The 23,402-nt window shown below is 36.3% G+C and overlaps 3 protein-coding genes across 6 annotated transcripts; all 3 read right to left on the reverse strand.

Moving 5' to 3' along the window:
* Positions 1-41: 41 nt before the first annotated feature.
* On the reverse strand, positions 42-5,267 carry LOC140764559 (uncharacterized). 3 transcript variants are annotated; one of them, XM_073103193.1, is made up of 7 exons: positions 4,668-5,267; positions 4,356-4,539; positions 4,166-4,246; positions 1,317-1,424; positions 969-1,238; positions 341-404; positions 42-247 (listed from the first exon to the last, which is right to left on the reverse strand). In XM_073103193.1, the coding sequence occupies exons 1-7, from the start codon at positions 5,153-5,155 to the stop codon at positions 231-233; spliced, it is 1,212 nt and encodes a 403-aa protein (XP_072959294.1). In that variant the 5' UTR covers positions 5,156-5,267; the 3' UTR covers positions 42-230. The 3 variants fall into 3 exon arrangements, with proteins under 3 accessions (XP_072959294.1, XP_072959286.1, XP_072959280.1); XM_073103185.1 differs by having other exon boundaries at positions 42-404; XM_073103179.1 differs by lacking the exons at positions 42-247; positions 341-404 and having other exon boundaries at positions 707-1,238.
* A 2,317-nt stretch (positions 5,268-7,584) lies between these two features.
* LOC140767067 (uncharacterized) lies at positions 7,585-11,597 on the reverse strand. 2 transcript variants are annotated; one of them, XM_073106834.1, is made up of 6 exons: positions 10,965-11,597; positions 10,584-10,767; positions 10,397-10,477; positions 9,102-9,209; positions 8,752-9,021; positions 7,585-7,863 (listed from the first exon to the last, which is right to left on the reverse strand). In XM_073106834.1, exons 1-6 carry the CDS (start codon positions 11,447-11,449, stop codon positions 7,768-7,770), a joined length of 1,224 nt encoding a protein of 407 aa, XP_072962935.1. In that variant the 5' UTR covers positions 11,450-11,597; the 3' UTR covers positions 7,585-7,767. The 2 variants fall into 2 exon arrangements, with proteins under 2 accessions (XP_072962935.1, XP_072962945.1); XM_073106844.1 differs by lacking the exon at positions 9,102-9,209.
* A 1,424-nt stretch (positions 11,598-13,021) lies between these two features.
* LOC140766768 (uncharacterized) lies at positions 13,022-19,390 on the reverse strand. The gene is made up of 6 exons (XM_073106408.1): positions 19,166-19,390; positions 17,115-17,182; positions 16,749-17,017; positions 14,678-14,752; positions 14,526-14,588; positions 13,022-13,484 (listed from the first exon to the last, which is right to left on the reverse strand). The coding sequence occupies exons 1-6, from the start codon at positions 19,270-19,272 to the stop codon at positions 13,440-13,442; spliced, it is 627 nt and encodes a 208-aa protein (XP_072962509.1). The 5' UTR covers positions 19,273-19,390; the 3' UTR covers positions 13,022-13,439.
* Positions 19,391-23,402: the final 4,012 nt, after the last annotated feature.

A 23,402-nucleotide genomic window follows, 5' to 3' on the forward strand; every position in this document is an offset into this window, starting at 1 on the left:
TTTCTAAAGCAAATGATACCCAGTACTTGAAATTATTTGAACAGTGTCATGCTGTAGAAATTATTTTTCCTGTAGACAGCACTTTATACTCACTAATCAGTGGAGCCTTTGCCCATGATAACAGAAAAGAGAATGGAAAATGAAAGCATCAGGAGCAATTTCTTTTAGCCTTTCCCTCTCCGGATAAAATGGCAACAAGACCTCCAATTGTAATACGAGCAGCTCACACTTTACATGCAATTGGACTCTTGAATCAAAAGATAATACTGTTTACAGAAAGATACAGAAAACAGCTTCTATATATGAACAGCTGAGGCAATGGTGTAGCTCAGAAAATTACCCCATATCATTTTTAAGGCTGCCTGAACCATATCTGCAAGACTGCTTGTCTCCAGATTGCAACTCTGCAAAGAAATGCAAGCACAAATTGCATAGGTAATGAGCATGAGGCAAATATTGAAGTATCAGAATCGGGATATCAGATCTAATTATAATAATTATGTATGACTAAGGTTCGAAATATTAGGATCAGAATCGAGATCAGCCGAAACTGAAAACCTTAATCTTGTGTATGACAACATGCAGACAAATATCATCCACAATGAATGTTGCCTTTTCCATGGCTGCTGGCACTTCTCTCAGAAGACAAGTTGCAAATGATCAGAAGCCCAGAAATCAGACTGAATCAAACAGTTCATTTTCTAATTGCCATTCATAATAAAAAAAACTTTCATTTCAATAAGCTTGTCTGACAATAAATAATGTAATAGGCCACCTGATGCACCTGCAAATTTCATCTCTTTTGAATTCACAAAACAAAAGGCAAATATCTACAAATAGGAAATATCGTTTGACTTATATGGAATAATAAATAACCTCACCGTTGGAAGAAGACTGCAATTTAATTTTGACCAACTTGGATAAAGTTCATAACATCTTAATGTAACATCGAGAAAGAAGATAATTACCCTTAAATGGTCACCTATCTCAGTCAGCTTCAATGTAACCTCATTGGCCACTTCCCCAGTCAAAGTCCTATAGTTAAATCGGTCTGCATGTCTCACCCTAAGCCTCAATGTTTGACATCTAAAAGATTTATATTTTGTATGCCACACTCCAATGATATTGAACCTTTCAGTAGCAGACTCCTGTCCCAAAGGCCAACGAAGCCCTCCTTTAACATCTGAATCAATAACTGCTGAAGAAATTAGTTTATTTATGCCATTTTCCACTTCATCCTGGAGAAAATGTATTTCAGTTGGAAAGTTGGAAAAAAAAAGAAGGAACAGTATAAAGTATAATACATGAGAACTTACATCCAAATTTTTCAACATTTTCTTGGTACCCAACATCATTCTCAGGTCCAAGTCCTTATAAAGACAAGATACATCTACCACCATGTGTCGCACTTGGTTTAGTTCAATCTACAAAGAACCAGGACAGAAATACGTACTTAGTGATGTCCTGTATTTTTGCTCCTTCAAGGTACAATAAGTTACATGATAAAATGAAAATGTATATGAACCAAATTCAAGAAAAAACTATGTTGGTAAAGTAGGAACTAGGAAGTCAAGTCTCTACTTCCATGAACACTAATAAGGGACAAAATGGTAGATTACTATGTCTACCTTTTCCTCATATAAAGAACATACATGAACACTAATAAGGGACAAAATGGTAAAACTACTACGGCTGCCTTTTCCTCATTTAAAGAACATGCAATTTACAATACATAATTGTAGTTACAAAACAACAATATTCAAGATTCTAAGTAGGTGATTAACGAAGTACACATAAGCATGAGATTTTACAAACCACTGTACAATCAGTGAATATAATGAGTTTAAATTTTTTAATCAATGGGTCAAACAATTTGAAATGATAGATACTCCAATCATGAATGCCAGAGATTCAAGCATAGATATAGATGGTTACGCCCTACAAGGCATGAGTCATGAGGTAAATGTGAGATGAATGTACTTATCTATGCTATCCTTGCTAAGCAAGTTTCAGTTCACAACAATTGCACAAACGAACTTTTACATTCTTAGATAGGAATAAGGATCCATAAACACCAGTGATACAAATATCTGTTACTGGATAACATTACTTATTCTTGTATAATGAGTGAGGATCCGTCGACATCTAGTAGGCAGCAGAACTACTTTCATCTAATATTAGTTTAACATAAGAAACAGGAAGATGAAGAAAATGAATGTTACATATCATATGCAAGAGGAATATCCCACGTGGAAATGCAAGCTGAAGTAAAAAAAGAAAAAGGATTGCTATGGACCACTAGAATTTGCTTATTTCTTAAGGTCTTGGTTGGGACATGAATTCCAAGGTGTCATGTCTTTTCTCCATGGAATGAACTCTTATCTTTCTAAAAATCGGTATCAAATTAATAAACTGAAGATCCCAGGCTACTCTCCTAAGGGATTCAATTGACAAAGAAAATTGATCACCTTAGTAGTTGTCAAAAATCTGAAAGGAGAACTGAAGAATACAATGGTTAATCCAGGAACCAACTTTGATATAGAAATATCATCGGAATCTCCAAGAGCATGTAGAAAGAAGAAAGCAGTAATATTAAAAGAAGAAAATAAGAATCACTACCTACAAGCTTATGTTACAAACCCGATCTGGACCGATCTAAATGTAAGAAAATTACGAAAATTTATATGGAGCTAGTCTCGGAAGTTAGGATTCTAATAGATCTGGTTTCACGCGAATTTGATGTCTGAATGAAAAGATATTAGTAAAATAGTAGAGTAGTGTAAAATAGGGCAAAACAAGAAATATCTGATGTTGTGGCAGTTGGCCAAGAGTAATGGTGGACGGCCATAAGGTAGGGTGGCTACTGGTGGAGGAAGATGGTTAAAGTTTGAAAGGTCAGAATGCTTCTAGGGCTATAATCTACTCTTAGAAAGATAAAGGCAATCTAACGGCTACGGTAAAAGATAAAAACGAAAATATTAACTTGATAAACTCATATTTATTCCATGATAATTATCAACACATGTCCCCTCCTATTTATAGGACTAAAAATCCCTAACGAATCGGATCCCATGCGAATTATCCGTATTTAAAATTCAAAACAATAAGATAAATCTAACTAACTAACTTGACTCGACTCGATTTGACTCATATGGTTGGATCGTCACAATCCACCACGGCTCTGATACCTTACTTTCAAGGTAACTACTCTCTTACATCATTGTACTCGTACAGTTTGTCGTGCCAATCAGTGAATTCAAGTTTATCCTCCTTGAGTCTACCTAGAAATATAATGTGGGATGGTTGGCGCCTGCATTTATAACCGGGGATAAATTGGTAGTCACAGTAAAAAAACAAGTCTTTTCTTCGACACTCATCTAAGTCATTAAGTACAAAGCGACGCGAGATCATCTGTCGGTTAGGCTAAACCGTCGGCGTAGGCTAAGTCAAGGCAGATGCCATCTCGAGTAGGCCGTGGGCTTGGGCCATCTTCTTCTCTCCTCTTTGTAGATTTGGTTTAACTAATCCAACTTGGACTCCGTTAGAACAACTAAAGAGAATAACTCGTCAAAAGTAGTGGGCCTCAAAGTCTTGACCTTAACTTGAATATTAGGCATGAACCCACTAATGAAGGTACTCTTTAGAGCCGAGTCAGACCAGTTAGTGACTCGGGTGTAATTCCGCCCGAACTCCTCCTAATAAGCTCAAACTGTTGTTGACTAAGTCAACTTAGTCACCATGGCCTAAAAATCTTCGTATTGGGTCGGATCAAACCAAGCACAGATTGCATCCGCAAAGTCCTGCCAAGACTTAAATGGTCGAGTCCGCTCAGCCAACTGGTACCATCTAATCGCCACACTCTCCAAGTAGAATGAAACTAGCTAGACCTTCTAGTGGTCGAGCGTGCCATGGTACATAAAAAACTACTCCGCTAGATAGGTCCAATCTAGCGGATCGGATCCACATGCAAAATATCTAATTTATTTAAAATTCAAAGCAATAAGATAAATCTAACTAAGTAACTTGACTCGACTCGATTTGACTAAACCTAATCCATATGGTCGGATCGTAACAGCTTACTAGAATACCTATACTACTGATATGTCAAAAATATAGAGTAGAAGCAAGAAATAGAGTCATTAGTAATCTAACAGAAAGTGTGTACCTTATAAACTTGAAGTTTTCCATCTCTTTGCACTGAACACTTGCATGATATAGTTGAATCCGGTTGATGCTTGTCAAGTAACTAATATTGAAAGAAAAAAAAAAGGTGAACGCTGATGCGAAAGCAGCTACATGCAATAAGTTTTCTCCATCTACTGGAGGAAATACACCTATGGCAAGCAATTTAGTACCTCAACGTGGTAATGCTCTTTCTCGAACGCAAATTCAAGTCCAACTTTCTTTACAACCAATAGCTCAATCTCTTTCATGTACTCATCAGGAACATTTGCATAGAATGTCTTATGGACTTGATTCTTCGCACCTTCTTCAGCTGAAGCAGCCTTTCTAATGGAGTTTAAGCTAGCAGAAGAGTCCCTATATTATGAAGAATTGAAGAAGACCATCAATATAGCCAAAAAAAATGCCTAAAAGAAGAAATGGGGTTTCTTTCAAAACTAGTCTATCAACAGTCAACAGTACTAGCAAAGAAGAAAGACCCATACCCATGAAAGAGAACTTTACCAAATCGAGCCACAAATGACATCTTAGCCTCCTCGCCCACCGAATCCACCACCTCCTCCCTCGCACTCCAAGCAGCCACAACAATATCTGTCTCAATCCTACGCGCAATCTCCACCCACGGCATCTCCCCATCATCCTCCTCGCCAATTTCCGCTTTGCCACCACCGCAGGCAAGAATCAGAGGCTTCCCTCCACTCTTCCGCTCGATTAACTCGCAGGAGAAGGGCTCCAAGCGGAAAGATTCAGGGATCGCGGCGGGATAAGACAACCACCGTGAGATGGAGTGGGCGGCGTAGCGAATCTTGCCGCCTTGGGGTGATGCGGAGGAGGGGGAGGCAGAGTACTTTCTCCGGCGGTTGCCGCCGGTTAGAGTTAGGGTTTGCTTGAAGTGGGGAGAGAGGGAGTCGGGGATGGGTGTGGGGGTATCGGAGTTCTTGGAGTGGCGTTTGTGGGGTGGAATGTACGCCATAGCATTACAGAAACCGAAACCCTAACCCTAGTTCTAAGGGTTAGAGGTGGATGAGAGAGAGGAGGAGAGAGCAGCAGAGGGAGGAGCTTGACGATGGGTCGTTGAGTTGGGAGTGACGACGTCGAACGAAGGAAGGTGGTGCATACTGAGCTCTTCTTCACTAAGAACTAGCGTTCTCGCAAACTTTATTTATACAAATGGACCTCACCTCAAACTTAATTACGAAACAGCCCATTTTATTGTACCTATTAATAAAATAGTAAATTTATAAGTAATTTTATTACATACACAAAGAAAGAAAAGGGAAAGGTTGGCGCATGTTAGTGTATATGCCCTACCCCTCACTCTTTTATCTTCTCCCTCTCTTCTATCTCACTCAATGTATTCTTCTTCGCGCAAGCTCTCACTAATTCTCTCTCCTCTATTTGCATCATTGTTACGATCGGAGCTAGTGATTTTTCTCATCCTCCCCTTTATTAGTGAGATCTTATTCCTTTTATTTGGTTGGTTTTACGTTTGAACTGAGTTACGTAAACTAATTTTTTTTGTTTTCACTTGTTGCTGTCTTAGTTAGGGATTTTTAATCGATCGCCAATCCTCTGTCGGTAAACTTTGAGGTCGAGCAACTTGAGAGGTAGGTTGTTAGATATAATTTGACCCGATCGGCTATTAATATTGACCAAGACTATATTTGCATGGAAGAGAAGCGAATGGATAGGTTTATGTAGGGAGCCATGAAGTAGAGTTGGGGGTGATCGACAAGTTTGGTTTAATTTGGTGGGCTATTTGGGTAGATAATGCCACAACGGGTGTAACATTAGTGGCTTAGAACTTAGGTTGAAACCAAAGCAAACTACTTGTGCCAAGGTTGGACTTCAATCTTGCTCAATATATAATTATTTTATCGTTGTAAAGTTTTCTCTTTTAATAATATATATTTTACGTAGTAGTTTTGGCTAAAATTTAAAGTACACTTCTGAATTTTAACTTGTGTTACTCTCCATGGTTTTGATCTAGTTGCAATCATTAATTTTTTTAATTCAAAACTAACAATAAAGGTAGCACTACATTTAAAGCTGTTAAACTCTTAACCAATTTGCTCTTTATATTATCTTCTTTTTTTTTAAGATTGTCACGTTTAAAATATAAAAGTGAAGAAGATTGAGATGGAGATAAAACATAATATTGTTATACTTTTTGTTGAGAACCGAAAAAGATATTCTATTTTGTAGATTAAAATTAATTACTTACGTATAAATTAAAAAATATGAAAAGGTTAAGTGACGTAAATAAAACTTTGGGGAGAACTGTGGCATAACGACGAGAAATATTTTCGAGCTTGAGAAGACTGATCAAGCCTAGACTTATTTAGATTCAAGCTGAGCATAATGTCACACTAAATCGAAATACTATTGACAGCCCAACCCTGAATATTATATATAAATAAATAAATGAATATATATATATATATATATATATATATATATATCCTAGACTTATTTAGATTCAAGCTGAGCATAATTTCAAACTAAATCGAAATACTTTTGATAGCCCAACCCTGTAAAAAGAGAGGAAGTCCATAAAGGCAAACATCAATACCAACACACACACACTCAGATATATATGTATATATATATATATATATATAATGAATCATGTTTACCATGGTGCAGATTAGCTAGCTAACACAGATTGAGAGAAAAAGTTTCTACCCTCTTACTATTAAGATAATGTTAGCGGCTCCTTTTGTACTCAAAGTTCTTAAGTAATGCAATTTCATTTTAAAATGGAATATCTGTGAAGCAAAATATTAAGATGGACTATTCTTTCAGAAAGCTAGCCGATTTGTAACCTGTTTTCTAATTAGATCTGCTATTTTACATATATTTTCACAAAAAATAAAAATATGTATGAGTACACATGTAATGCATAATTGGATAGTTTGTTTATTGTTATTAAATAAATCTAAACTCAATTTTGTTACCTATACAGTAGAATCTACTCGGTAATCACTCTAGTTTTTGACTAAAGTACTACAGAGAAGATAATTCTCACAGTACATCACTATTTAATCTATTTCTCAATCTAATGTAACTTTTGCCAGCTCAACAAATCAATATCTTCCACAGCAATTCTTATTTGATTAATCACTATGCCACTATGCTAAAAAACTGTCAAGAAAAGCGATTAGAAAATTGCTCTCCTAGAAAGTGATTTATAAACCTCTTTCTAAAAAAATGGTTCATATGTAATACACATATATACAAACACTGATTTACTGAGCTGGCAAAAATTATAGTAGTTTTGAAAATAGTTTGATCAGTGCTATACTGCAGGAATTATTTTTCTCTTAGTAGTACTTTGGTCAAAAACTCAAAATCGCTCAAGCCATTGCCCATTGATAACAGAAAAGACAATGGAAAATGAAATCATCATAAGCAATTTCTTCTATTCTTTCCTTTCAGGATAACATGACAATATATAAACGTACCAGACATCCAATTGGATGTAATACAAGCACCACACACATATTTTACACGCAATTGGCCTCTTGAATCAAAGATAATATTGTTTACAGAAAGATACAGAAGAAAGCTTCTATATATGAACAGCTAAGGGGTCATAGTGTAGCTCAGAAAATTACCCCATATCATTTTTAAGGCTGCCTGAACCATATCTGCAAGATTGCTTGTCTCCAGATTGCCACTCTGCAATGAAATGCAAGCACAAATTACATAGTTACTGAGTACCAGGCAAATATTGAAGTATTAGGACCAGATATCAGATCTAATTATGATAATTATGTATGACTAAGGTTCAAAATATCAGAATCAGAATTGGAATTGGTCGTATACATCTGTTTCAGCTGCCAGTATTGGATTTCAATTAATCACCCAAAACTTCTAAACATTATTTTAAAATACAGAAAAATCTTATAATTACAAAATAACAAAAAATATAAGTTATTAATTATTTAAATAGTAAGCCTAAAAGGAAACTCACTCTCTATCTCTCTCCCACTATTCAAACTCACCGGCCTTCTATTTTTAAGGACTAGTGTCAGGGGACTTCATCGAGGATGAGGTCCAACCATAAGGTCCGTCTCCAATCTATTTAGATAACCCACATTAATTTGTTTCTGCCAAAATGCATGCGATACGGATTGGGTTTCGACTGATTCAGCCGAAACCAACCAAAAACTGATTGGCTTTGAGATAGGATCAAGGGCCAAAACTGGCAACCTTGTGTATGGCCACATGCCGAAAATATTATCTCTCAAAAGACAAGTTGCAATGATCAGAAGCCCAGAAATCACACTGAATCAAACAGTTTATTTTCTAGTTGCCGTTCATAATAAAACTTTATTCTTATAAGCTTGTCTGAATAAATAAAGTAATAGGCCACCTGATGCATCTGGAAATTCATCTCTTTTGAATTCACAAAACAAAAGGCAAATATCTACTAATAGGAAATATCATTTAACTTATATGGAATAAAAAATAACCTCAGTACTGGAAAAAATTGCAATTTAATTTTGACCAACTTGGATAAAGTTCATAACATCTTAATGTATTATCGAGAGAGAAGATAATTACCCTTAATTGGTCACCTATCTCAGTAGGCGTCAATGTAACCTCATTGGCCACTTCCCCAGTCGAAGTCCTATAGTCAAATCGGTCTGCATGTCTCACCTTAAGCTTCAATGTTTGACATCTAAAAAGTTTATATTTTGTATGCCATACTCCAATAATGTTGAACCTTTCAGTAGCAGACTCCTGCCCCAAAGGCCATCGAAGCCCCCCTTTAACATCTGAATCAATAACTGCTGAAGAAATTAGTTTATTCATGCCGTTTTCCACTTCATCCTGGAGAAAATGTATTTAGTAGAAAAGTTAGAATAAAAATGGAACAGTACACATCTAAGGTACAATACATGAGAACTTACATCCAAATTTTTCAACATTTTCTTAGTAACCAACATCAGTCTGAGGTCCAAGTCCTTATAAAGACAAGATATATCTACCACCATGTGTCGCACTTGGTTTAGTTCAATCTACAAAGAACCAGAAGGGCATAAATAAGTAATTAGTGATGTCCTGTAATTTTGCTCCTTAAATGTACAATAAATTACTTGAGAAAATGAAAGTGTAATAATGTATATGAAACAAATTCAAGAAAGAACTACGTCGATAAGGTAGGAACTTATACGGGACGAAATGAACACTAATAAAGGACAAAATGGTAAACTGCTACATCTGCCTTTTCCTCACATAAAGAACATGCAGTTTACAATAAATATACAGATTAATGTTACAAAACAACAATGTTCAAGATTGTAAGCAAGTGGGGCATAAAGGACAAGATGAAATAACTTATAGGTGATTAAAGAAGTAAACATAAGGATGAGATTTTACAAACCACTGTATAATCAGTGAATATAATGAGTTTAAATTTTATTCCATGGGTCAAACAATATGTAGATACTCCGATCATGAAGAATGCTAGAGATTCAAGTGTAGATATAGGCAGTTAGGCCCTACAAGGCATGACTCATGAGGTAAATGTGGGATGAAGCACTTATCTATGCTATCCTTGCCAAACAATTTTCACTTCACAACAATTGCACAGACGAACTTTTACTTTCTTAGATAGATACGAATAAGGATCCATAAACACCAGTGATACAAATATCCATTAATGGATAACATTAACAATAATTATTCCCTTATAGTGAGTGAGGATCCATCAACACCTACTAGGCAGCAGAACTACTTTCATCTAATACTGATTTAACATAAGAAACAGTAAGCTGAAGAAAAAGGCATATTACATATCACATGCAAGAGGAATAGTCCCATATGGAAAGTCAAGCTGAAGTAAAAAAAGGAAAAGGATTGTTATGGACCACTAGGGTTTGCTAACTTCTTAAGGTCTTGGTTGGGACATGAATTCCAAGGTGTCAAGTCTTGTCTCAGGCGAAAGCCGTTGCGCGGTAGGCGAGCGGAGGTCCTTTCACGAAGGGAGCTAGTCGAGCGAAGGGGAAAGCGGTAGGTAGTTAGGTAGAAATATCATCAGATTCTCCAAGAGCATGTAGAAAGAAGAAAACAGTAATATTGAAAGAAGAAAATACGAATCACTACCTACTAGCTTACTGGAATACCTAATACCACTAATATGTTTACTATATAGAGTAGAAGCAAGAAATAGAGTCGTTGGTAATCTAACAGAAAGTGTGTGTACCTTATAAGCTTTAAGTTTTCCATCTTTTTGCACTGTACACTTGCATGATATAGTTGAATCAGGTTGATGCTTGTCAAGTACCTAATATTGAAAGAAAGAAAGGTGAACGCTGATGAGAAAGCAACTACATGAAATAAGTTTTCTCCATCTAGATTGAGGATATAAAACTTGGCAAGCAATTTAGTACCTTAACGTGGTAATGCTCTTTCTCCAACGCAAATTCAAGTCCGACTTTCTTTATAACCAATCGCTCAATATCTTTCACGTACTCATCAGACACATTTGTATAGAATGTTTTATGGACTCGATTCTTCGTACCTTCTCCAGCTGAAGCAGCTTTTTTGATGGAGTTTAAGCAAACAGAAGAGTCCCTATATTATGGGAAAGCACATTTGACATCAAAGTACCTACCAAACTGTAAGTTGAACTGAAGAAGACTATCAACATAGCCAAAAAAAAATGCCTAAAAGCTACAAAATGCGCCTCTTTCCAACTTGAAGAAATGGCGTTTCTTTCAAAACTAGTCTATCAACAGTCAACAGTACTAGCAAAGAAGAAAGACGCATACCCATGAAAGAGAACTTTACCAAATCGAGCCACAAACGACATCTTAACCTCCTCGCCCCTCGAATCCACCACCTCCTCCCTCGCCCTCCTAGCAGCCGCAACAATATCCGTCTCAATCCTACGCGCAATCTCCACCCACGGCATCTCCCCCTCCTCTCCAAATTCCGCTTCGCCACCACCGCACGCAAGAATCAGAGGCTTCCCGCCACTGTTCCGCTCGATTAACTCGCAGGAGAAGGGCTCCAAGCGGAAAGATTCCGGGATCCCGGTGGGAGAAGACCACCACCGTGAGATGGAGTGGGCGGCGTAGTGAATCTTGCCGGCTTGGGGTGACGCGGAGGAGGAGGAGGAGGCAGAGTGGTTTCTCCGGCGGTTGCCGCCGGATAGAGTTAGGGTTTGCTTGAAGCGGGGAGAGAGGGAGTCGGGGATGGGTGTGGCGGTATCGGAGGTCTTGGAGTGGCGCTTGTGGGGTGGAATATACGCCATAACGTTACAGAAACCAACACCCTAACCCTAATTCCAAGGGTTAGAGGTGGATGAGACTTGAGAGGAAGGAGTGGGATGGAGGAGAGAGGACAGGAAGAGAAGAGGAAAGAGCTTGACGGTGGGTGGGTCGCCAAGTGGGGGAGTGACGACGTCGTACCAACGAAGGTGGCGTTTGTCAAGAAGGAAGAGTTTATTCCACGGAAATTTGCATATAACACCCTGCATTTAACGAATTTACGACTAAACCCTATATTTTTATTATTTATAAATCGAGTTTTATAATTTAATAAAGATGTACGTACATAGAAAATATTCTATTAAGTAGACATATTTTAATTTTAAAATGACTAAAATTTTTCTATTTCTAAGGATATTTGCACAATAATTTTAGCATAGTTAACTTAAGCGTTAAAATACAGCATGATTCGTAAATAGTAAAAATATAATATTTAATTTATAATTTTACTAAAAGACAGAGTGTTATATGCAAATTGTTCTTTAAAAAAAGATAGTTCACGCAAAAAAGATAGTTCACGCACACCATGCTATTTATCTTCTCTCATTTTTCTCCCTCGACTGTGATAGGAGCTATAGGTGTTCCTTATACTCCTTTTCCGTCGGTGAGGTCTCCTTCTCTCTTTAGTTGATCAATTTTACATTTGGAACGAGTTATGTGACTTTTTTTAGTTTTCCCTTGTCATCACCTTAGCTAAGGATTTTTGGCCGGCCGGCGGTCCTCAGCCAGCGAAAAGGAGGATGAGGAAGATCACCGGCTCCGGTCACAACTATGACACATACAATGAGAACTAGGCACTTAAATAATATCGACCCGAGTTAGAGATAATAAAAATATGATCAGAATAATTGTTAGTCCTCAGTAAGATTGAATGTAAATATCATTGTGAGAAATAAAGTTATTCAAAATTGTAAACTATCTGAAATAATACCAATGGAAGTTCATATCATAAAGATTTGAACTATAACACCAAAAAGACTTATATTCTTGAGTATTGTGATCCGCTGCTATAAAAAAAACATAAGTTTATTTAATATGTTAAAAAAAATAGTGAGCAACTGAGCATATGAGTTGTAAAACAGTAATTACAAATTGATTTAGATAAAATATTATAATAGAAAGAGAAGATGAAAAACAATTAATTCGTTGGATTTAAAGTGATAATCTTCTCTAAAAGGATGAACTATAAAAAGTAGAGGTTTCTCTCCCAGAAAATAAAACAAGGACACTTTGATCTGAAAAACAATACAATTGAGTAATTCTGTAATGAAAAATGCAACTGATGAGAATTTGAATTATGACAACGAACTCCATGCAAAATGCTCGAAGGGCAGGTATAAGTTTAGAGGGGTATACACAAAAATTTATGGGTTTTAAAGACTATACATGCAAATATGAGGCATTTTGATGATCTAAACATAAAACATGCCCTGCTTTCCCACCATCTCCACAAGTTCATTCATTTGTATTTCACTAACCACAAAAGCATACCTTTCAAATACCCAAAAAATGAAAATTAGAATTTGCATGTATTGGCAGTTATGAGCATAAAAGCATTAAATAAGTAGTTTTCCTTCATACAAGCCAATAAATATAGCACTCCTAAAGGGAAAAGAAAAGAGAGACCAGTTTTCTTGCTAACAGGGAACATCTAACCCACCTCAGTCAAGTCAAATTTACATAAGCAAAAGTCACTCGATCAGTTGGATGAACCACAGGTGTTTTGCCAAGCAAAAGAAAAAAGAAAAAAAAAATGCTGCATTAGCACATGAACACTTTCTGCAATATCTCATGACTGATTAGTAGAACCCTCAGCATTGCATACCAGGCATAAGCTGAGATAACAGCAATAACAGCAGCTTAATCTTATACTCCAGTTAAGGGCGGACATTACTCAAACATATTGGAGCTGTCAAGCTCCATAGATGAGAATTAATAACTCTCAGCTTCTTGCTAGTTTAATTCAGTCAAATGCTAGGGCTTGGATTCCAGTGCCAGAAGTATCTTTTTCCTTGGACCCTGAAAAAACCCCCAAAATAACAAAATAAAGACAGAGACAGAGGAATAATATTGTCTTTGACTGAAGAAATTTTTTCTACAATTAAAATGAAGAAATTAAATGCAACTGAGTTATGCTTTTAGACATCTTAATAGTATATTGATAATTCACATTTAATAATGATATGATGCAAGCAACCTCTCCAGTAACAAGGGTCTAAAGCTGGTCATTTCTTGTCCTAGTAAAACTCTCAGAACCATGTATAGTGGGATACTGGGATACCTTTTTATTTAATAACAGGCATGCACCAGTATCATTAAAAAGGAACATCTAGAAGCAGGAAAGCTTTTCTCAAGGACCATGTCCATGTGTCATTCTCCAATCCAAATTCCAACAGAAGCATAAGAAATTATACTTGATGATCATAGAGAATGGATCTTGTAGATCGATATCCATGTCTAATACAAATTCCGTCTAATTTGTGCAAAACTCTTGAGATGAAATGGGAAAACTGGACCTTCTCAATTGACAGTGCACTGGCAAAACAACCAGCATAAACTAATGAAAAAGTAAGAGTATCAAATGAGAGTGTATTTTTGTTAAAGCACATCTGCTAGCTTTATATAATAATTGTGAATTAAAAAGGACATTTAGAAAGAAGTGTTTGAGGCATGTTGAACCACGTTGTTCCCCACCAGTCAAACTGGAACAAGAAACCAAACTTTATAGTGGCCCCAGCACGAAAATTCTGGGTTGCAAGTAGCAAACACATAACAGGGTGATTCTTCATTAAAATTAATCTCATAATCTCATAGAAATGTAGGTCTAGAGGTCATTTTTGAAATTAATCTTATCTGGCCGATTACCTAGAAAATGTATATAAATATATGTACATACTAAGCGATGGAGAAAATGTTCCACTACATGAAATCTTTGGTAAGGTGAAAGGGAGTTAAGCTATGCAAAAGTATTTCATTAAAACTCAATTCACTGGCTGCAATATAGCATTGTTTGGGATCCTAAGGGAAGCAAAATGAAGATTTCAAGAGGTACAAGCATACCATTGGAACTCCTAGAGCCTTGAGATCCTCATCTGTCATGTGCATCAGAGCTGTCATGTCAACCTGATAATGCATCAGGTTTGTAAATAGTCACACAACAAAAGCTAAATAATGCTGGAGAGGAAAGAGCATATATCACAAAATAGCCAGACCTCCTCTGCCTGGAAAATTATTAGATACTTCTCAAGGCCTAGAGACCTCAGGAAACCATCAACCGATGATTCAGGCTGCACAGTGTAAAAGAAGATGTTGAGATTTTAAATACTTCAGAAGCTTCCAAAAGGAAATAGGATAGCAAGTACTTGTAAGAGAATACATAATATTTCCATAACCATAAATAAGTAATTGCAAAGTAAGAGTTCCAGGAAGGACTAAATAGTCCATCCTCTGTAATTTGACCTTAAAATGGATAATGCTAAAACTGACAGATCATACAGAACAAACTCATTTACTAGATATCCGAACATGTTGAACTATAGCAAGGATAAGAATAGTTTCTGAGAAACTACAAGATCTAATCCACACTGACAGGTGTATGCACATGTATAATAAAGAGTACGCTATGACCATTATTCTAATGGAAGGACATAACTTAATCCTGGCACAATTAAAAAACAAAAGCCAACGATGAGAAAAAATTCAGCATCTTATGCATACTATTTCACTGGTTCTTATAGTACTTGAACTTTGGAGCTTTATTCCGAAAAGCACTAAAATATACCAACGATGAAGCCATAATATTCTTGAAAAAAGATTTCTAGTTTCTTAATTTGCTCCAAAGCTAAAATAGTGCAGCAAGCCAGCAACATTGTGGGCTTCAGCAAAACATTTGCCTATTCTTTTAATACTCTATACAATATATCAAACAAAGGGAAATGAAGTTGCCTGATAAGTTAAGCAATTATATCGCCACAAAATGATTGGCTGCTGATTTATGGATTGTCCCATCATTGTGAGGTATGTCTACTAGACAAATGTTTTCGACATACAAAGCTTATGATGTCAAATTGAGTCAAAAATCGCAAAGACGGCAATGATCTGGAAAGCCCTGCTCGGACTGAATTTCCAGATTTTCTTGTCCAACTAGAGTAAATCAACTATTTGGTCCATCTTATACAAGTTATTCCAACACATGAAGCTAAACAAGGAACTCTAACCTGATTAAGGTAATATTCAAAGGTCTCTTCCAACAATAAAAAATTTCAGTTTCCTTTTTCCTGCTAAATCTCTAGCCATCCCAGACTATCACTATCTACACTTTTACAAGCCTCACATAAGCATGACTTCTATAGTATAAAGGCTTTACTTTTCATTCAAGCTCCTCCAATTAGGATTACATCAGATATCAAGTCTAATTTATTTAGTTTTCCTTCCTGGCTAGAAAGGCTGCTTCCCATAACTGTACTACAAGTGTGATCCTGCAAATGGATTACACTTGTGATCCTAGTATCCTACAAATGCTTGCACAATGACAAATTCATCCTATGCAAAGAGAATCCACCTTTAACAATTTCAAATCAAGCGCTATGTAATTTCTTCACTTACCCTTATAGAAGGATAAGGACATCTACAAGAAATATAACCGGAGTTTGATATCATCTGAGATTTCTCAGGAAGAAGATAGAACTGAGATCAGGAGAATCAAGGGCTTATGAATATCACAATTACAAATATTAACTAGGTATCGTTCAATAAACTGTGTTGTCTCTTTAAAATTGTTACTGTTGGTGAAGGGAAATTAAGTTTGGATAGTTAATGTATGCCCTCTTTAACCTATTTACCACCTCTACTAATGGGAGAATGTGTCAACCATGATCCTATGTGATTGCTAGAACACATGTTACACACCTATACGTACATAATTTTTTGTCATCCGGTTACATAAACATTAATATCTTCCATATAGAAGAGCTTACAGCGCTCTGGGCGAAAGCCAATTTAGCACCACGTGTATATATATATACTGCACTACGGGTTACCATACAGAAATAGTGTATAGTAAATCTCTTCCAAAACAGTGCAAATCAATGTAATCATACCTAAAAAAATAAGCAAGCAAAAAAGTTCAAAGATTAAAAAAGAACAAATCAATTGTAATTTTATCTACAGTGAGCATTAGCCAACAGTTATAGTGCTAAAGCTCATGGTAATGCAAATCCATACAAAAAATAGAAGTACCAAGAGTGGAAACTGTGCAATATTTGTCTACAGAGAAGTTACTACCTTCTGCTGAGACTTCTTAGAAGAAGTCGGTTTGGAGATTTTTTTAGATTCTACTATAGGTGCTTCAATAGGAGGATCATATCTCAATGGTTTGGCAACCTGTGATGCTGACTTAGCTTTTGTGATATCCTTACTTGGCGGTTGAGTGTGCATTGTACCTGATAACTTCTCACGAAGATCTCGGACTCCTCGAGCCCTTCCACCACTATTTACTTGCTGTGAGCCTTTCCTCTGAAGCTTCAATCGTAAATCTCTTGGTCCAATGGATTCTTAAGATAGAGCCATAGACATTAAAAGTCATTAGGGAATCATAATAAATAGAGACATATTTCTCATCATGATTGAAGATACTTCAACAATCTATACTTGAAGCTTGAGGTTCTCCATCCTCCTGATAGAGATCATGTTTCCACTTGTCATCACTCTGGCGTTGCCTGCAGGACAATAAAATTAATTAAAGTCAAAAAGGTAGTCAAGTATAGCATCTATAACTGGCCAGTATTCCCAAATTGCCACATTACCATTTCAAGTGAAGGATATAGCGTATGATGTGAAAGATGTGAAAGATAGATATAATCGATCAAGAATCAAACCATAGAGGAATAGAGAAAGGTACAGTCAAAGACTATCAAAAGACACTCTTAAAAAATTTAAAAGATATTCCAGAAATCTCTAGTGCAGTAGAAACTTAGCTTAAACTTTTCTGTTGTAAAACAAAGTTAAGCAGATTGAAGGTCAATACTACAGCAAACATCTAAGACTACATTCTTGTCCACTTTTTCTTTTAATAGATTTACACCTCCAATAGCCTAGCTTCTACAGAAACAAAAGAAAAGGAGTCCTTTCAAAAGCATATCATAATAAATTGAAAAGTAAAAGAGCAACTAGTTTGACAGTCATTGTTTTCTATTATCGTGATCTTAATTGCAGAACCAAAGAGTTGGACGATAAGTGAGAATGGATGAGCAAATTGAAGAGAGATATCCATTAAAAAAACATAAAGAAATGGAGAGTAAAGGAGACAACATACCAGCAGCCCATAAATTTTATGAGATTTAAGTTTATAATACAATAAAACCAAATGTTAGGCACATTGCATGCCTCCACCCACTTACAAATTATCAGAGATGTGCATAAGTGCATTCTTTCAATAAGATGAGAACTTAGCCTATGGAAGTGCCAGCAACACAGGCAACTGAGTGGAACAAGCAACATCACTTAGCCAAATTATTTCTTGCTCTTTTGCCTAGGGCTATCAATAGTTGCACCAAAAAGGACCTTCAATTACCAAAGAGTGAAGGATAAACGAGTTCATACAGACGAGCACCTAGTAAAACAATACATAAAAGGATAAAGTGAGCTGCCAACTAAATTTTCATTCATATGAAGAGGTCAAACTTCATCTGACAACCCCATCACACTTACTCATTATCATAGCTCGCACTCATGTAGCAGAAATAGAGGTGCTGTTAGATGGAGTCTCTAGACATCCCTGATTACTAGGGAGGATCTAAACTCATATTTCTACCCACCACAAGAGAAATATATAGAGCAACTAACCAAGGTACTACTTATTTCAATAAAGATAAAACTAGATTTTCCACATTTGATGTCTCTATCTCATGGTCATGGCCAACTATATAACTGTAGATTCCTTGAAGGTTACCAAAAAAAAAACTCCTTCTAGAAAGGCCAATCTCTACAGTCCACACATTTAAACATAATAGAAACATATGAAAAACCGAAGAGGAGAGAAAGGAGCTTCTAAGGTGTGTTCTTATCACACTGCTTCGCAACCCTTAAAGCATTAATATTCAACATAATAACAGCTTTCAGTGTTTAAACTTCAACTGTTATGTTTCTATTATCCCATACAACTGAACATCAAAAAATGATAATTATGTAGGAAATGGAACTAACACTGAGATGTCCAGCACTTCGCTAATATAAGAACATCAACAATGCATTCTTATGTATCATTTGATCACTAAGAAGTACCCCAACCAATTAGTAAAATAATATTCACGTTAAGGAAATATCAGGATAGTAAACATACTTAAACATAGTAGACCAATCCTAAATCTAATATTTTTCTTGACAGATCCAAAAGTGTCAAGACCGTGCAATCAGAACCAAGCTAAAGTAAAGGAACCTCATTTATTGACATTAAATGTGAAAAGAAAGTATGGGAGGAAGAAAATCACTTAACGCCCTGAACTATCTTTTGGATGACGGAAATATTCATCTCCGTGCATGTCACTAAGCAATCTTCCACATTCTTGACTATTCCTAACTGATCAAATCTAACCTTTTAACCATACATAAAAGGGCTACTTCATGAACTAAAGAAAAAACTCTATCCGAAACCCTAAGCGAGGAATTGAAGTGCATAGATGGAGAGAGACAAAAGTTCGGACCTTTTCCCGCTCCCAGCTCTACTCCGGCCCAAGTCGTCGGGCAGATCACCGTCGAGGCGGTCCCTGATGGATCTCTTGCGGCCCGTGGCGATCTGGTCGGCGTACATCTTTCGCCGTTGGTTCCCTGCGAGGGAGGAGGAGAAGAGAGGAGAGCTAGGGTTTTATTTTAATGCGAAATGGGGGAGAAGGAGGTGGATGGAGTCGGATTGGAGAGAGTCCGAGGCTGGGGAAGGACGAGAAAGGAATAAAAGCTAAAAGGTAAGGGTGTTTTTGGGAAATTGAACCGCCACTGAGATCAATCCACAAGTTGGCCGTTGCTTTGGCTTCGCCTATTTTGGAGCAACTTAGCCTAAAAAAAATATTGTGCACTTATTTGGTTGAAATAAAGTGACAGATTTCAATAAACTAATTTTCTGAAATCAACATAGTTTAGAAATAATGTTTTTTTTCATTTATAAATAATGTCAATATATGTATTTTAAATTAAGGATGTAATTATTATTTTTAATTCAGAATAGAATTTGGCTTGTTCTGGGTGGTGATCATGCCGCGGCGACTAAACTTTTTTCTACATGCGGGACTTTCATGGCTTTCGATAGTCAGGGAAGGAAAGGAAGGACAGCATTGGCTTTCGATAACAGCATTGGTGACACTAGCGGCCAAAGATATTTTTTGGGTCCAAATTGCCTGTTTAATATTATCAGGCTCTTAAGATGGATTCTTGCTTGTTGGCGTTGTCACTTCTCCGGTGCTGGCAGCCAGTGTATGACAGAGGAGATGAGGGAGGAGGTTGGTGGAATCCAATAGGATAGAGCACTTTGGTGGGATCTTCGAGTGGTTGCCGGCCAACGGGGCTACTAATGTCGCGTCGCTATGCACGCGGAAAGGAACGAAGGAGACCAACCACAATACCATTTTACTCTAGGGGGTTTCGCTTGATCCCATCTTGCTTCTCAAAAAATTTTATCATGGCTACAATATGCTTGTCATAAATGAATTTATGTTTTGGATAAGCTTTTTTTGTTTATAAGTTTGATGATTACTATGACGATTTTCTAGGGTTTTCTTGCAATTTATCATTCCATATCCTAGTTTTGTTGTATAGTTATACTTTATATTGTTTTGGAAATCTCTATAATGGTACAAGTGTCTTGAATACTCAAATGCAACTAATATACTAATCCAATGGATTTTGGTGTTTATCCTTTATCTTTCATATATTGTGTGGACTACTCATCTCCTGTTAAGCCACTTGATCAGAGTGCATCATTCTCAGTTGCTAAGTTTGATTACTTGTCCACTGGTCTCCTTTGTGTAACTCCTATCAAGATACTACTATAGTAGCCCTTATTCACTTTAGGAATAATTTTTTCTTATTCTAAAACATAATTTCTTATTCCAGAATAACAACAGAACAACATAATAATCATATTCTATAATACAAATACTATTCATCAAAATTACAGCTTATACTATATACTAACCTAATTACTAAATTATCTTTGATATCTATCCCATTAACCTACTTTATATCAAATCAAAGGATATCCATAGTAATTTCATAAAAAATAAAACACATTTTCCTCATCTTTTCCTTCACTTTATCACATCAAAAATAACTATTACACTTTTATTCTAGAATATAAGTAAACACAGAAATAATTATTCCTAGAATAAAAATCTCATTTTGAAAATGATAAAATTAACATTATTCTTAAAGTAAACAAGGCTTTAGAATTTTCCTGATTGCTATACTCTTCTAATTATGCCTTTTTCGCAAGGAAAAATATTTTTTCTTTTTTATAAAATTATAATAAATGTTTTTTAATTTAATATAAAATAGATTACTGCGATAAATTTCAAGAGTAAATTAGTAATTAGGTTGTAATATAAAATATAATTTTAATAAATAATATTTATATTTTATAATAGAATTTTTTAATATTTAATTGTTATTCTAGAATAAGGAGTTATATTTTAGAATAAAAAAAAGCCTATACACGCAAAGGATTTTAAATCTCATACTTCCAATTTAAAAGAGAAAAGCAATTAAGTTGCAAAAAAAGCCCGTTATAAGATAGCTCATATAATTTGTTTAATAAATAGATCAAATCAGTTAAATATTAATAGGTTATATGTTGACACGACCCAAGTTTAACGATGATAGATTGATCTTAAGCTTAACGGGTTGAAAGAACAAACATGAACAAAACCTATTTAATATAGCAGGTTAAATGGGTCAATAAACGACCGAAATCTGATCATTTATGTAAACTCATTTAAAGTTTTTTAGGTTTGTGTTAGTTTATTGTATTAGGCCAAAAATTATTGCAAACTTAAAATGAATGTTACGAATTAGATTTGGACTGATTCAGACGTAATAAAATTGTGAGATTTTTATGGGCGGTAGGCTCACGAATACGAATCTAATGACTTTAGTTTCACGTCAATCCGAGCTCAAGGTGAAAAGTTAAAGATAAAATAGTGAGGAAATGTCGAGTTTGGACCAAATTGTAAATATTTGACTTTGCAGCAATTGTTGGAGGGTGGCAGGCGGCCAAAGGTGGTGGTGGACAGCAAGGTAGCGTGGCTCGTGGAGGAAGATGTTGGCTAGGGTTTCAGGTGCTTTAAATGGATCTAGAGTTATGGTCTACTTCTACAAAGATAAGGACAATATAACGGCTACAATAAAAAAATATAGACAAATAATAAAGTTGACTAAACTCAATAATCATTCCACGATAATAGTCAACCCATTTATAGATGCGGATTATCCACTTCAATTTAAAATTAAGGCAATAAGTAAATTAGACTAACTAGACTCAACTCAACTTACTCGACCCACATAGTCAGATCATATCAATCCACCACGCTTCTAACACCTTGTTATCAAGGTGGCAATCTCTCGCGTTCTTGTACTTGTACAACTTGTCATATCAATTGGAAGACTCTGGTCTTCTTCTTCAAGACCACCTAAGAACATAATGTGGGTTGGCTAACACTTGTATTTATGGCTAGGGTAAAATAGTTATCACAGTAAAAACACAAGCCTTTCTACGCTCCTCCAAGTCATTGGGCAGAAAGCGACGTAAGATCTATTAGCAGTTGGGCTAAGCCATCTGTGCAAACTAGAGCGAGGTAGGTGCAATCTCTAATAGGTTGTAAGCTCGGGCCATCTTCCTTCTTCTCCTTACGAATCTAGTTCAGCTGCTCCAATTTGAACTCCACCAGAACTGCCAAGAGAATGCCTCTTTAGAAGTAGTAGGCCTCAAAACCATGACCACAGCCTAAATGTCAAGTCTGAGCCCACTAATAAAGGTACTCTTCATGGCCGAGTCTGATGTAATTCGGACATCACCAAGTCGTCTCGAGCATGGAAACACCCTATGAGAGTCTTTTCTTATTGTGTTTAGTTATTTATTTCAGAAAAAGAAGGATTTTGTATGTCGCATTCGAACGCAGAACGAGATGCGTTCGAACTCCCTTGTGAACACCTACAAGCGTTCACATCGACAAAGAACACAATTTGTGCATTCAAACGTGCAAACTCCATTTGAACGCCCGCGTGCAAACATCTACATACATTCGCATTGACAAAAAACGCGAAATATGCGTTCGAACGCGCTCGACCCTGTTTGAATGCGATTGGTGAGAATTCATTATTTCTAGGGTTAATAATTGTCTTTTTTGGCTTATTTGGTTAGTCTATTAAGGTATGGATGGCAACCAAAAAGATTATGATGAATGAGTATTGAGTTCTATCCTCTCTCTTGTCTCTCTACCCTAATCTCTCCTTCTTCATCCAAGCCCTAACTGTGCGCTATCTTGACGACGGTGATCTTCTAACCTCCCTCGTCTGTCGAGTCCTCCCCCCTCCTTGGGATCTCGGCCCCTTCTCACCCTCCATCTTTATCATCTAAACTCCACAAAACATTCACCCTCATCGACATTATCATCCCTAACCTTATCATTACCACCACCATCATCCCCCCACTTTTGTGTATTTTTGTCTCAGTTTCAGTCAAAATATGCAAAGGGCATAAATACCAAAAACCTAGATAAGAAAGCTACGGATCGACCACCCTTAGTTTCGTAATATTTTGACTACAGAATAATATCTAGTGAATATTCTTCCTCTACTGTGCGAGCTACTTTCCTACAATCAATCTAGATCGAGAAGCAGACGTCGGACCATAACAGAGTCCGACTAGTTAGTGACTCAGTTGCTATTACAAAC

Source organism: Typha angustifolia, chromosome 1 (assembly GCF_048772165.1).
Source record: "Typha angustifolia cultivar Huaian chromosome 1, ASM4877216v1, whole genome shotgun sequence".
Taxonomy (NCBI): domain Eukaryota; kingdom Viridiplantae; phylum Streptophyta; class Magnoliopsida; order Poales; family Typhaceae; genus Typha; species Typha angustifolia.